General features: G+C 42.9%; 1 protein-coding gene across 3 annotated transcripts in view; it reads left to right on the forward strand.

Moving 5' to 3' along the window:
• Positions 1–905: 905 nt before the first annotated feature.
• LOC112257747 (neuroligin-3) overlaps positions 906–13,809 on the forward strand; it is a 32,588-nt gene continuing 19,684 nt past the window's right edge. The window contains exons 1-5 of one of the 3 annotated variants that reach the window (XM_024431557.2): positions 906–1,122; positions 3,819–4,500; positions 6,086–6,136; positions 7,430–7,579; positions 8,367–8,552. In XM_024431557.2, coding sequence (XP_024287325.1) covers positions 4,017–4,500; positions 6,086–6,136; positions 7,430–7,579; positions 8,367–8,552 — 871 coding nt within the window. In that variant the 5' untranslated portion in view covers positions 906–1,122; positions 3,819–4,016. The remainder of the gene's footprint in view (positions 1,123–3,818; positions 4,501–6,085; positions 6,137–7,429; positions 7,580–8,366; positions 8,553–13,809) is intronic. The other 2 variants (XM_024431558.2, XM_024431559.2) reach the window with 2 other exon arrangements.

Raw genomic sequence — 13,809 nt, forward strand, 5'->3', positions numbered from 1 at the left:
ACGGTTTGAGGTGGGGTTTTGGAAGCATTTTTTTCTCTAATTTGTGCTTAGGCCAGAAATATAAGTATAGGACGAGTCAACAACATTATTTGGGTACGCGTTAACAGATTATGAGCTTTTTAAAGTGAGATTTTCACTGGACAGTTACTTTAAAACATCGTTTCCCACTGAAGTTGCCCACGATGGCTGTGATTTTTAAACTTACCACAAGGGGGAGCTGTCCAACGCAGCATCAGCACCAGATACTGCATGTGTTTGGGTGGGTGATGCTGAGCGCCTCTTTATAATTGAAACTTCTTTTACAACTATAAACCATTCACATTTGAATGTTTTAGTAAAGACATCTAATCAAAGGGTAATTACTAGCACCATTTTCCCATTCAAACGTTGACATGGTTTTAGCAGAATTTGCTGAATCTTATCGAATGATTCCCATTGAATTGTCAGGAAGACAATGCAGATTATAGGCCTATCCTTGGTTATGCTTAGGCTATCACACACACAGCCTACATTTAGACCCTTATATTTGAATTTTAAATTAGATGAGACCTGAATCTGCATCACTCTGTCTTTCATTAGACCGTTTTTCCTAGCCACCGTGCTTTTACATCTGCATTGCTTGCTGTTTGGGGTTTTAGGCTGGGTTTCTGTATAGCATTTTGTGACACCTTCTGATGTAAAAGGCCTTTAGAAATACATTTGATTGATTACACAAGGGACCCGGGGAAAGGCTACCTGATGCGTTAGATTCCATATAGCCTAATTATTATAATGAAATATACATCATTTTGATTAGACCATGATACAGATACATTCCCTTTACTTCTTTACTGCCTGTCTGTCAGCTCACGCGTATCCCCATGGTTGCCTAGAAACGCGAAGACAGTGGGCGCTCCTGACCTTGCCGTCGTGAACGAGCTGCGCGCGCACAAACCGAAAGGGCTAATATATTAATGTTAATCAGGAAGACAAAATAGAACATGTGAATTGAAAGCAAAATATTTGCATGCGATTTAAAAAATAATAATAATGAAATGTGATCATCAATGCAGTGCCATGAAAACGAAATGATATGGAGAAGAGCAAACCGGGAATGAAGAGTAGGAGCCTCCGTTAGAGCAGGTGAGTCGAAAATTCCCTTTCCATGAGATGAAGGTTTGGCAAGATTTTACTACACACCACGATCCCACATAGCAGGATCATGGGTATTCTTTTCATAATATGATGTATTTTAATTGTAGCACATTTAAACATAATTGTATAATATGTTGATGATATTTAGATGTTTTGCATGTGATAATTAGGGTCAACATTTGCAACGTTTTATTCATCAACCGCATCCTTGGTGTGTATTTATTTGGGAATTTGGAGGAGCAGGGCTGTCTGTGGCTTGGTCTTTTGTGTGAACGTCTGGTTTTCAGTCTCTTTTTCACTCTGACATTTTAACGCATCGTTGCCTATTACTGGTGAATCAGTGCCACCAGCTCACCTTCAACGAGGTGTTCTGTGACATTATCATCCTTTTACCCTGTAACCGTGCATGTTTTAGTTTTACACTAAAACGAGTTGGACTAATTGAACGATTTGGAAGGATTAACACTGATTAAATTGCAAGGGCACTGGATTTGGCTATAGCACCTTGCGTGCCTTACATAGAGATGAGAAATAAACTGCTTTATTTGCGCTGCACTCCGGTTATCTTTTAGCCATAACCATTCTGCCAATGGTCACAGGCTGCTACCTTGGAGTCGGTATAATGCAATTGGGATTCATTAACACAAATTTATAGGCGAAATGTCAAAGCATGCCATGTGTGTCCAATTAGACTCCCCGTGTAGAGTAATTCACTACAAGTTGTCATTGGGGATGTGGTTGTAATTGTGCTTATGACTGGCATAGCCAATAGAGCCACTGATATCATTACATTATTGTGGGCCTGTAGCCGCCATAACGGACCTCAACAATGTTGTTTTTTCAAATGCATCTTTAAATGCATGAATTAATTTTTTGCCCAGCTTTGGCCCATAAATGCAACATTTGTAGACTATATTCATGATGTTAACACACCTGTTTTGAGTGTGGTATAACTTATGGTTAATTATCTGTATTTGACATATTGAGTATATTTGAAAGCATTAGGCTAATGGCCTACACTCAAAGTGACCATTGTTGTTCTCTATGTATTTTCTTAATCAACAGCCTTTTCACTGAAAATTACACACAGCTCAGGAAAATAGGACAGGTTGCGGCATTTAGTTGCAGACTTAGACACAGGGCCTGTCAGTATTTTGAAGTGGTGATTTTAATATAAGGATATTGAGAACTCTGGATCATTTATTTATTTTCGATGTAGGCTACACACACTGCATGGGCATCAGATAGCTCCCACAGCATTGCAAGTATAAGAGACCGTGGGTTGTAATCTATTCGTATTCATGTCTTGTCGGGAAGTCTCTTCCATCTCCCCTGCTAGTCTAAACGCAATCCTATGTGTTTAGGGAATATACCTCGGCAGCTTTGCCTGGCCTCCTGATTAACCTAAGCTGAGGCTTACTTTGTCAACCTTTAGCCTGTTTCTGTATCCATACATCAGCCAATAAATTGCAATCATTGCACAAGTTGAAAATAAACAAATAAAAACAGCGTTTATCTAGCTACATTTACTACTTTTTTCTGATATATTTTCACAACCCAGATTGTACACTTTTGAAGAGGTAGAGGACTCAGAGATATTTCTGTTTTTTCACAGAATCATTATCTGTTCATTCCAGAAAAGAGTAGGTTCACTTTCAGGTGCCTCTACCATGGTCTATCAATAAATGCTAAAGAAATTCATTTAGGGAAACAAACTTATGCTTGCATGTTCTTGGAGTCATCCATACCGACAAGCAAGTACCCAGCCAGGTGACCCAGGATGCTGGTTACACTGTTTCTATTGCCTGTAGCTCTGCAACACTGTTGTTTCACTGTTTTCATTAGGATTTAGTCTAGTGTTTAGCTGTTTTCATTAGGAATTAGTCTAGTGTTTAGCTGTTTTACTGGAGGGTTGTTGTTGCCATGCTGCTGTGGCTCTATACTATGCACATGCAGGCATCATGGGTAAGAACATGATTATATGGCACTGTACTTCCTTCCATCACAGCTTTTCATCCTTCCACTCAAAGGTTACGTCAGTGTTGTTTTTCTGATATTTCTGTCCCGTTCATTACTGTCTTTTAAATGAGAGAAAGTGAATGTGCAGTATATTACTAAATGCCTTACTTCCAGATGCATTGCAGTATACAACATTCTGCCTTCATCGATGCAGATGCTTTTTCAGATAGTTCAAATCTTCTCCCCATGGTAATGTCAGCTCACACTAGAACCATGAAAGGGTGTTTATAACAAACATGACGCTGGAAATTATATCGCCTGTTTGTAGAGTAATATTTGTCCCAGGTGAAATCATTAAAAAAAAGAAGACAATTGAGGCCAATGAGCATATCCTCTGCGATATATATTTACATATACAGTATTTACTTTCACATTCTGCTGGATTACAGACAATACTAGCACTCACTCACCAAAGTAGTGTGTTCAAATGGTCCCTTGAGTTCTACCAAGTGATTAGTTTGCTTTGAAATGATTGTGTGGGTTGTCTACAGGGAGCCTATCTTCTGTGAAAGCATACGGATGATGAGCAACTCCCGCTCTATATATTTAGAAGCCCCAGTTTTCAAGTAATCTGGCAACATAGTCCCGTCAGTATACTCAGGGGCATTGCAGTTAGCAACCCACCGATGTTTGCTCACCTAACCATTTGTCTCTCTTGTTTGCAGCTCGGTTTCAGAACAGCAATGAGAATTGGAGCTGGAGATGAGTGAATACCTGGGCTTTGTTAATTTGTTTTTAGTAACCATTGGCGCCCAGGGCAGGTTGAGCGATGCCTGGTTAAGTGGAATATAGTAGGTCATAGGGGTTGAGAGGACACTCGAGTGTACATTGGCGTGGTGCAAGGGCACTCACTTGCCCAGACCATGTGTTTGGCAGAGTTTACGCACCATGTGTTGCCTGCACACCTATCAAAGCAGCGAGGAACCGCAACCATCACCACCCGCCGTGGTCTTTTAATGTGGATGTTATGTTCCTACTGGCCATTTACAGTGGTGACCAGCCAGAACTTCAACCCGACTGTGAACACCCAGTTTGGGAAGCTGAGGGGCCTCCGGGTTGCGGTGCCAGGTGAGGTCCTTAAGCCCGTTGATCAGTACCTTGGGGTGCCGTACGCTGCCCCTCCCATCGGGGAGAAGCGCTTCATGCCCCCAGAGCAGCCCTCTTCCTGGTCAGGGATCAAGAATGCTACCCACTTCATGCCTGTGTGCCCTCAGAACATCCGCAACACAGTGCCTGAAATCATGATGCCCATATGGTTCACCTATAACCTGGACACAGTGGCCAACCTCATTCAGGACCAGAACGAGGACTGTTTGTATTTAAACATCTATATTCCAACAGAGGATGGTGAGTGGAATGGGTAAAATGGACCAAAGGGACAATCCATGTTGTTTACTGTATTGGCCTTGCTGTCACCTTGCAATCATCATGTTTACTGTATTGGCCTTGCTGTCACCTTGCAATCATCATGTTTACTGTATTGGCCTTGCTGTCACCTTGCAATCATCATGTTTACTGTATTGGCCTTGCTGTCACCTTGCAATCATCATGTTTTGCGTATGCAGCAGTTGTCCTTGTGCATCTCATTTGTGCCACCCCAAGTTGTTTTCTCATCCAAAGTCATGTCACCAACTCTTCTTCATCCTGTTACACTGTTGACTCCGTTCATTGTGTTCTCTACGGGAAAATCACACACTGATATAAAACCTATTATTGTGTCAGACAACTAATAATTTAAAGTCAGAATATAGCCTACAGCATGGCATAACCTAACTACTGGGAATGGCTCAATAGTTATGATAAATCAGACTCAGACATTTGTTAGGCCGGTGAAATGTTTGTTATTGTGCACTAGAGGCCTGTTGTTTACAATGAAACGCCTTAACCGTGTAAGAATCTGAGGTGCAATACATTTATATATTTCTATGCTATGGATCTGTAGATCAATATTTACTTGACAAATTCGGAGGTGTTTAGTCTCAAGTAAACACTATTGTGATTGATAAACACATTTCCTTTCCTTCATTTATTTTGTAGAGTATTAGGGCTCATACAATATACAGACAGAGTGCATGTGAAAATGGACTGTGTGCAGCATTGTGAAATCATTATGATTATTATTTAATTTGATGTATATCTTTAACCCCCTATCCCACTACCTCCCTTGTATAGTTCCTGAGGTGATGAAAAGTGAACCGGGTTGGGAATTGGGTGCCTGAATGCTTCTTCAATTTTTCAGAGCCCTCTGTTATTTCGTAGTCTTTCATTCATTTTTCAGTCAAAAGAGTATCCAAGGAATGTGCCAGAAAACCCAACAAGAAAGTATGTAGAGAAGAAGGTATGTAAGCTAACAAAGAAGTAAAAAGGAGCAAAGTGACTTCAGAGTTGGCTCAAAACCAAGATCACATCGTCATCGTATTTGAAAATCAAACACAGTAGAGACCGATAAATGTCGGTCAGAGATGTGTGCGTCCATCCATGCCTGAGAGTGTGTGTGTCTCTCTGCTGTGCGAAATTAAAAGCAATCCAGAGTAAGATCATTCCACACAATAACATCCACCCATGACATGTTTATTCGAAAAACACATTGATTTCTATACATTTTTTATTTGTTATTATTGGAAAGCCATTAATGAAAGAAATCAACATTCTGATGTCAAAAGTTACTGTTTGTACAATATGTAAATCTAATTTGTTCTGATTGAGTCATGGCAATGAAAAGGAGAGTACATCATATCTTACATCAAATTCTGCACAGCCTATGTTTACTGCAATCAAACATTCTTTTGTTTTTACAGTAACGCCATTTTTGACAGATTCGCCGAGACACAGATTGGGATATCACTATCTTCCTTCCTTGGTGGTCAATCATGCTATTTTTTGAATTCTCTTGTACTTTTTTGTTTTTTTCCCTCCTTGATGTGATTCCTAGGGTCCCACAGCAAGAGTCAAGGAGTGGATTTCTCTCATGGTGACAGTGAAGGTATTTTTGGTGCTCAAAGTTTAATGCATGACGTTTTTTCTTTTTTTAGACACTTTTTGACTTTTGATATTTTCATAGACTTTCGTCTTCGATCTTACCTTTGACAACTCAGAAGTGGTTAAACCTTAGTTTATCAGTGGGCATGCCAAGTCAATTATAAGTCACTTGATTCTCTCAGCGTCTTAGCTATTTCACTCTCAATTGTTTTGATTTGGACATCCATATCATATCTGCAGTATTTTTTGTGTCATGGATTTTTTGGGACACTGAATACTTATTTTGTCCCCCTTGAAAACAAATGCTGGTCAATTTGCCATTGATCCTAAATTTACTCAATTTGAACAATGACTCACATGGGTTATTTATTGTATCTTTGTGGCTATACCAATCAACAAAGATATTATTTTGTAGCACCATAAATAGAATGGGAAGTGAAGATTTTCCTGTGTCTTCTAGGGATCACAGACTGGGCTATCTATAACCAACTACATCTTATCTCAAAGTCTCCTCCACTACCTCTCTGTGGATCTCATGAGAGGACCGTATGAGTGACTCATGAGGATGAAGCTATTACTATTCACTACATGTCGTACTGTTCAAGAGATTGAGTGTGATGTAGGAAATGGGTGTGCTTATGTTATTTTATGGCAACTCATGCCTTTCTCACATTGACACTGAACTTACAGTTCAGGTCATATGCCTTATTCTTTTTGTCACCAAATTGTTTTTTACTTTGTCATTTTTTCATTGGGGCGGGGAGGGCAGTTATATTGTGGGGAGGGTTTATATGCCTTATTCTGACGAAAAAACTATATTTAGTAGTTGTTGTTTTAGATGCAGAGAAAAGCACAGAAACGACCACCTTGCCTGAAGACGCATGCTCTGTTGAACATAGTGAACACATAGTATAAACTAGATACACTTTAGAGATACTAGATGTGAAAACGGTATATTGCTAACAATAGAATATTAGAATATGGCTCAGGCTCTAGTATAAACACAGTTTTGTGTGAGAAAAACATTGAGATTGACATAATATAGATCCCTGTTAGGCCTGTATGAGTAGTGTCCTTGCTTTGCATTCTTGTCTCCATTGGTGCGTCACAACCAAGACCGTAATCACCGAAGCACATCTGCTAAAATCAATACCATTACCTTGAGCTTACCTTCAGCTTTAGTGGTGTAAATGTTGCTGAGTCTACCGTCTGGTAGGGGTTACAGTATTCTGATGTTGCATTACCTTGCCTGTAACTCTTTACAGTACAAATAGTAAATGGCTGATTCTCTCTGCAGACATTCGGAACACTGAGGCTAGGCCTGTGATGGTCTACATCCATGGAGGATCCTACATGGAGGGGACAGGAAATATGATCGATGGGAGTGTGCTGGCCAGCTATGGGAATGTCATCGTCATCACTCTCAACTACAGGGTCGGAGTACTAGGTGATGGGATTCTCTTACTATCTCTGAATGGTGTCTGTGGAATTTCTTTTCAGTCTAGAAGATACATTTTCTTCTTCTCATAACGTTGATCTCCACACAGAGATCCAATTCATATGTACACTTATGCCAGTTATTCAAACTTCTATTCATTTGTTACATTTCTATCATTTGCTATGGAAGTCATTTTCTCCTGGTGCGTAATGTATAATCCCAGGTTATGAAGGCAAAGTCTTTTTCAGTATGTTATTGTCTTGAGGAGGGAGTAAGATTAGAACTCCTCAGTCAGAGGACAACGGTTAGGACTATTAATCGCCTACTTGGTGTATACAAGCTACAATATTCCAAAACACTGTTAATCTTTTTTGAACTAACCTGCAGAGAAATTGACCGCTTTTGTCAAGCCTGGAAGACTGATTTAAATAGGAAGGGATGCAGGAATCTCAGCCAAGGTCTGGAGTCTTTCTTGTAGGAGCGACATCACAGCTGTAACACTTCATGTATCTCTGTGCGAGGGGCGGAAAGGGCCTGCCCCTCTCTCTGTGATTGATACTGCATAGTGGAGAATGCATAGTGGAGAATGCATAGTGGAGAATGCATAGTGGAGAAAAAGACTGGTTGTAACTCAAGGAACCATGCAGTGAGAGTATCCTTATGAAAAAGTGGAGGAGGAGGAGGAGAATGATGTACTGAGCTAGGTATTTAACCTGCTCTGGTATGGTAAATCACAGATAAAAGTGTGACAAGAAAGAAGTTAAATAACACTAATATCCTCTGCTGTACACTTCAGGGTTCCTCAGTACAGGTGACCAGGCAGCTAAAGGAAATTATGGACTCCTGGACCAGATCCAAGCCCTGCGTTGGATCAGCAAGAACATTGGCTATTTTGGAGGAGACCCTGGTCGCATCACTGTCTTTGGATCTGGGATCGGAGCATCCTGCGTCAGCCTGCTCACACTGTCCCATCACTCTGAGGGTAAGACTAAAACTCAACCTAGATAGACAGGGCAGGGGGGGTGGGATGGGATGGGTATAGTCACCAGTGAATCTCATGCCCAATGCCTTTATATTTATGATAAACACACACAGACCCAGTGATTCCTCAGCCTGCAGTTTTCACAGACACATACTAGGTACTACATTATCTGGTACTTCATCTCAATGTATAGCTTTATGTGGAGCATTAACATTAATTTGTTGTGCTCTGTAGTATTGCTTCAGGGAAGTGACTTTATTCACTGTGTTGAAACAGATCTACTGTTATCTGCTTTTATTTGTAATTTGATGTTTTTAATGCAAAATGCTAAATATTTATATTTCTGTATTATGCCATTATTTAGTTTTACATTTACATTATAAAGTGTGTTCGCACAATACCCCATAATGACAAAGTGAAAACAGGTTTTTAGATATGTTTGCAAAGTTATAAAAAATGTAAAATATAAATATCTTATTTACATAAGTATTCTGACCCTTTGCTATGAGACTCAAAACTGAGCTCAGGTGCATCCTGTTTCCATTGATCATCCTTGAGATGTTTCTACAACTTGATTGGAGTCCAGCTGTGGTAAATTCAATTGATTGGACATGATTTGGAAAGGCATACATCTGTCTATATAAGGTTCCACAGCTGACAGTGCATGTCAGAGTAAAAACCAAGCCATCAGGTTGACGGAATTGTCCGTAGAGCTCCGAGACAGGAGCACCTAAACAACTCTGAGACCATGAGAAATAAGATTCTCTGGTCTGATGAAACCAAGATTGAACTCTCAGTGGCAGGGACTGAGCTAAAGAGGATCTGCAAAAAAGAATGGGAGAAACTCATCAAATACAGGTGTGCCAAGCTTGTAGTGTCATATCCAAGAAAACTTGAGGCTGTAATCGCTGCCAAAGGTCCTTAAACAAAGTACTGAGTAAAGGGTCTGAATACTTATGTAAATGTGATATTTATTATGATTATATTTTATGAATGTGCAAACATTTCTAAGCCTGTTTTTGCTTTGTCATTGTGGGTTATTGTGTGTAAATTGATGAGAAAAAAAAACAATTGAATACATTTTAGAATAAGGCATTAACGTAGCAAAATGTGGAAAAAGTCAAGGGGTCTGAGTACTTTCTGAATGCGCAGTATATAACCCTTATCCTCAACTAAAAAAGGAATAGTTTCACCAAAATGGCGCCAGAGAAGAAGGCTGACGTTTTACGTGGCCCCAACCGATTGTGTTTTTTTGTTCGTATATTTGCGTTGTTTGTAACTTATTTTTGAACTTATTTTGTACATAATGTTGCCGCTACCGTCTCTTATGACTGAAAAGAAGTAATGGACATCAGGATTGCGATTACTCACCACGGACTGGCAGAATCCTTTTTTTCCTTTAACGAGTCTGACGAGCCCTACGCAAAGTATTTACTGCTTTCTTGGGAACAGGCCCAGATCCCCTTGATTTGCGTGAAGAGGAGGTGGAGAAAAATGGGCCAGAGGGCGTGCTGCCTTCTGAGAATTCGTAAGCGATTGAATAAACCCCCACTTCCTTCCATTCTGCTAGCAAACGTGAAATCTTTGAAGAATACATTCAACACTGTACATTCAACACTGTAATATCTTATGCTTCACGGAGTCGTGGCTGAACGACAACATTATCAACATACAGCTGGCTGGTTATACGCTGTACCGGCAGGATAGAACATCGGTGTCTGGTAAGACAAGGCTCGGCGGACTATGAATTTTTGTAAATAACAGCTGGTGCACGATATCTAAGGAAGTCTCGAACTATTGCTCGCCTGAAGTAGAGTATCTCATGATAAGCTGTAGACCACACTATCTACCAAGAGAGTTTTCATCTGTATTTTTCGTAGCTGTTTACATACCACCACAGACTGAGGTTGGCACTAAGACAGCATTGAATGAACTGTATTCCGCCATAAGCAAACAAGAAAACGGTGTTCCTAGTAGCCGGGGACTTTAATGCAGGGAAACTTAAATCCGTTTTACCAAATTTTTGTCAGCAACCAGAGGGAAAAAAACTCTTTACTCCACACACAGAGACAAATACAAAGTTCTCCCTCGCCCTCCATTTGGCAAATCTGACCATAATTCTATCCTCCTGATTCCTGCTTACAAGCAAACATTAAAGCAGGTGCACCAGTGACTAGATCAATAAAAAAGTGATCAGATGAAGCAGATGCTAAACTACAGGACTGTTTTGCTAGCACAGACTGGAATATGTTCCGGGATTCCTCCAATGGCATTGAGGAGTACACCACATCAGTCATTGGCTTCATTAATAAGTGCATTGATGACGTCGTCCCCACAGTGACCGTACGTACATACCCCAACCAGAAGCCAGTCAACATCCGCATTGAGCTAAAGGCTAGAGCTGCCGCTTTCAAGGAGCGGGACTCTAATCCAGAAGCTTATAAGAAATCCCGCTATGCCCTCCGACGAACCATCAAACAGGCAAAGCGTCAATACAGGACTAAGATCAAATTGTACTACACCGGCCCTGACACCTGTCGGATGTGGCTTGCAAACCATTACAGACTACAAAGGGAAACACAGCCGAGAGCTGCCCAGTGACACGAGCTAAACTACTTCTATGCACGCTTCGAGGCAAATAACACTGAAACATGCACAAGAGCACCAGCTGTTATGGAAGACTGTATGATCGCGCTCTCCGCAGGTCAACATTCATAAGGCCGCAGGGCCAGACAGATTACCAGGATGTGTACTGTGAGCATGCGCTGACCAACTGGCAAGTGTCTACACTGACAATTATAACCTCTCCCTGACCGAGTCTGTAATACCAACATGTTTTAAACAGACCACCATAGTGCCTGTGCCCAAGAGCACTAAGGTAATGTGCCTAAATGACTACCGACCCGGATCACTCACAGAGTGCTTTGAAAGGCTGGTCATGGCTCACATCAACACCATTATCCCAGAAACCCGAGACCCACTCCAATTTGCCTACCGCCCCAACAGATCCACAAATGATGCATTCTCTATTGCACTCCACACTGCCCTTTCCCACCTGGACAAAAGGAACACTTATGTGAGAATGCTATTTATTGACTACACGTCAGCGTTCAACACCATAGTGCCCTCCAAGCTTATCAATAAGCTAAGGACCCTGGGACTAAATACCTCCTTATGCAACTGGATCCTGGACTTCCTGATGGGCCGCCCCAGGTGGTAAGGGTAGATAACAACACATCTGCCATGCTGATCCCCACCACAGGGGCCCCTCAGGGGTGCTCAGTCCCCTCCTGTACTCCCTGTTCACTCATGACTGCACGGCCAGGCACGACTCCAACACCATCATTAAGTTTGCCGATGACACAACAGTGGTAGGCCTGATCACCGACAACGATGAGACAGCCTATAGAGAGGAGGTCAGAGACCTGGCCGTGTGGTGACAGGACAAAAACTTCTGCCTCAACGTGATCAAGACAAAGGAGATGATTGTGGACTACAGGAAAAGAGGACCGAGCACGCCCCCATTCTCATCAATGGGGCTGCAGTGGAGCAGGTTGAAGGCTTCAAGTTCCTTGGTGTCCATGTCACCAACAAACTAACATGGTCCAAGCACACCAAGAGAGTTGTGAAGAGGGCACGACAAAATCTATTCTCCCTCAGGAGACTGAAAAGATCTGGCATGGGTCCTCAGATCCTCAAAAGGTTCTACAGCTGCACAATCGAGAGCATGTTGACTGGTTGCATCACTGCCTGGTATGGCAACTGCTCGGGGTCCAATCACAAGGCACTACAGAGGGTAGTGCGATCTGCCCAGTACATCATTGGGGTCAAGCTTCCTGCCATCCAGTACCTCTATACCAGGAGGTGTCAGAGGAAGGCCCTAAAAATTGTCAAAGACTCCAGCCACCCAAGTCATAGACTGTTCTCTCTGCTACCGCATGGCAAGCGGTACCGGAGCGCCAAGTCTAGGCCCAAGAGACTTAACAGCTTCTACCCCCAAGCCATAAGACCCCTGAACATCTAATCAAATGGCTACCCAGACTATTTGCACCCCCCCCCCTCTTTTACACCGCTGCTACTCTCTGTTGTTATCATCTATGCATAGTCACTTTAATAACTCTACCTACATGTACATATTACCTCAACTAACCGGTGCCGCCTGTTACCTAACTAGGAGTGGTGGGTGCGGAGTCAGGCGCAGAGAGCAGAGGTTTAAGGAAAACCGTATTTATTCCGGTGAGAAAAGGTCATGCCAAAACAACAGGCGAATAAATCACCGGCCCAAAACAGGACACAAACAGTCCGGAAAAATACAAACAATACCATCCACAAAACAGAACAGAGAAACAAGCCCGCACAAAAGAAGGCGGGCATAACACAAACGAGAAACACGTGAAACCAATAAAGCATAACCAACAGAAAAGGAAAAGGGAATTGGTGGCTGCTAGTAGACCGGTGAGCGCCGCCCAAACAGGAAGGGGAGCCACCTTCGGTGGAAGTCGTGACAGTACCCCGCCTCCCCTAACGCACGGCTCCTGCAGCGCACCGACACCGGCCTCGAGGACGACCCAGAGGGTGAGGCGCAGGGCGATCCGGATGGAGGCGATGGAATTCCCTCAGCAGTGATGGATCCAAGATATCCCCCACCGGTTCCCAGCACCTCTTCTCCAGACCGTACCCCTCCCAGTCCACGAGGTACTGTAGGCCCCTCACCCGGTGTCTAGAGTCCAGAAAAGAATGTACTCTGTATGCCGGGGACCCCTCGATGTCCAGAGGAGGCAGAGGGACCTCTGGCACATCACCATCCTGCAGGGGACCAGCTACCACCGGCCCGAGGAGAGACACATGAAACGAGGGGTTAATACGATAGTAAGAAGGGAGCTGTAACCTATAACACACCTCGTTCATCCTCCTCAGGACTTTAAATGGCCCCACACACTGCGGCCCCAGATTCCGTCAGGGCAGGTGGAGGGGCAGGTGGAGGGTCGAGAGCCAGACGCTGTCTCCCGGTGCGAACACGAGGGCCTCACTGAGGTGGCGGTCAGCGCTCCTCTTCTGCCGCCCACCAGCTTGTTTGAGTGATTCCTTGCCGGCCCTCCAGGTCTCCTTTGAGCGCTGTACCCACTCCTCCACCGCAGGAGCTTCGGTGTGGCTCGGATGCCACGGTGCCAGGACCGGCTGGTAGCCCAACACGCACTGAAAAGGCGACATGTTCGTGGAGGAGTGGTGGAGTGAGTTCTGAGCCACCTCCGCCCAT

The sequence above is a fragment of the Oncorhynchus tshawytscha genome, linkage group LG09 (genome assembly GCF_018296145.1).
Source record: "Oncorhynchus tshawytscha isolate Ot180627B linkage group LG09, Otsh_v2.0, whole genome shotgun sequence".
Lineage (NCBI taxonomy): Eukaryota > Metazoa > Chordata > Actinopteri > Salmoniformes > Salmonidae > Oncorhynchus > Oncorhynchus tshawytscha.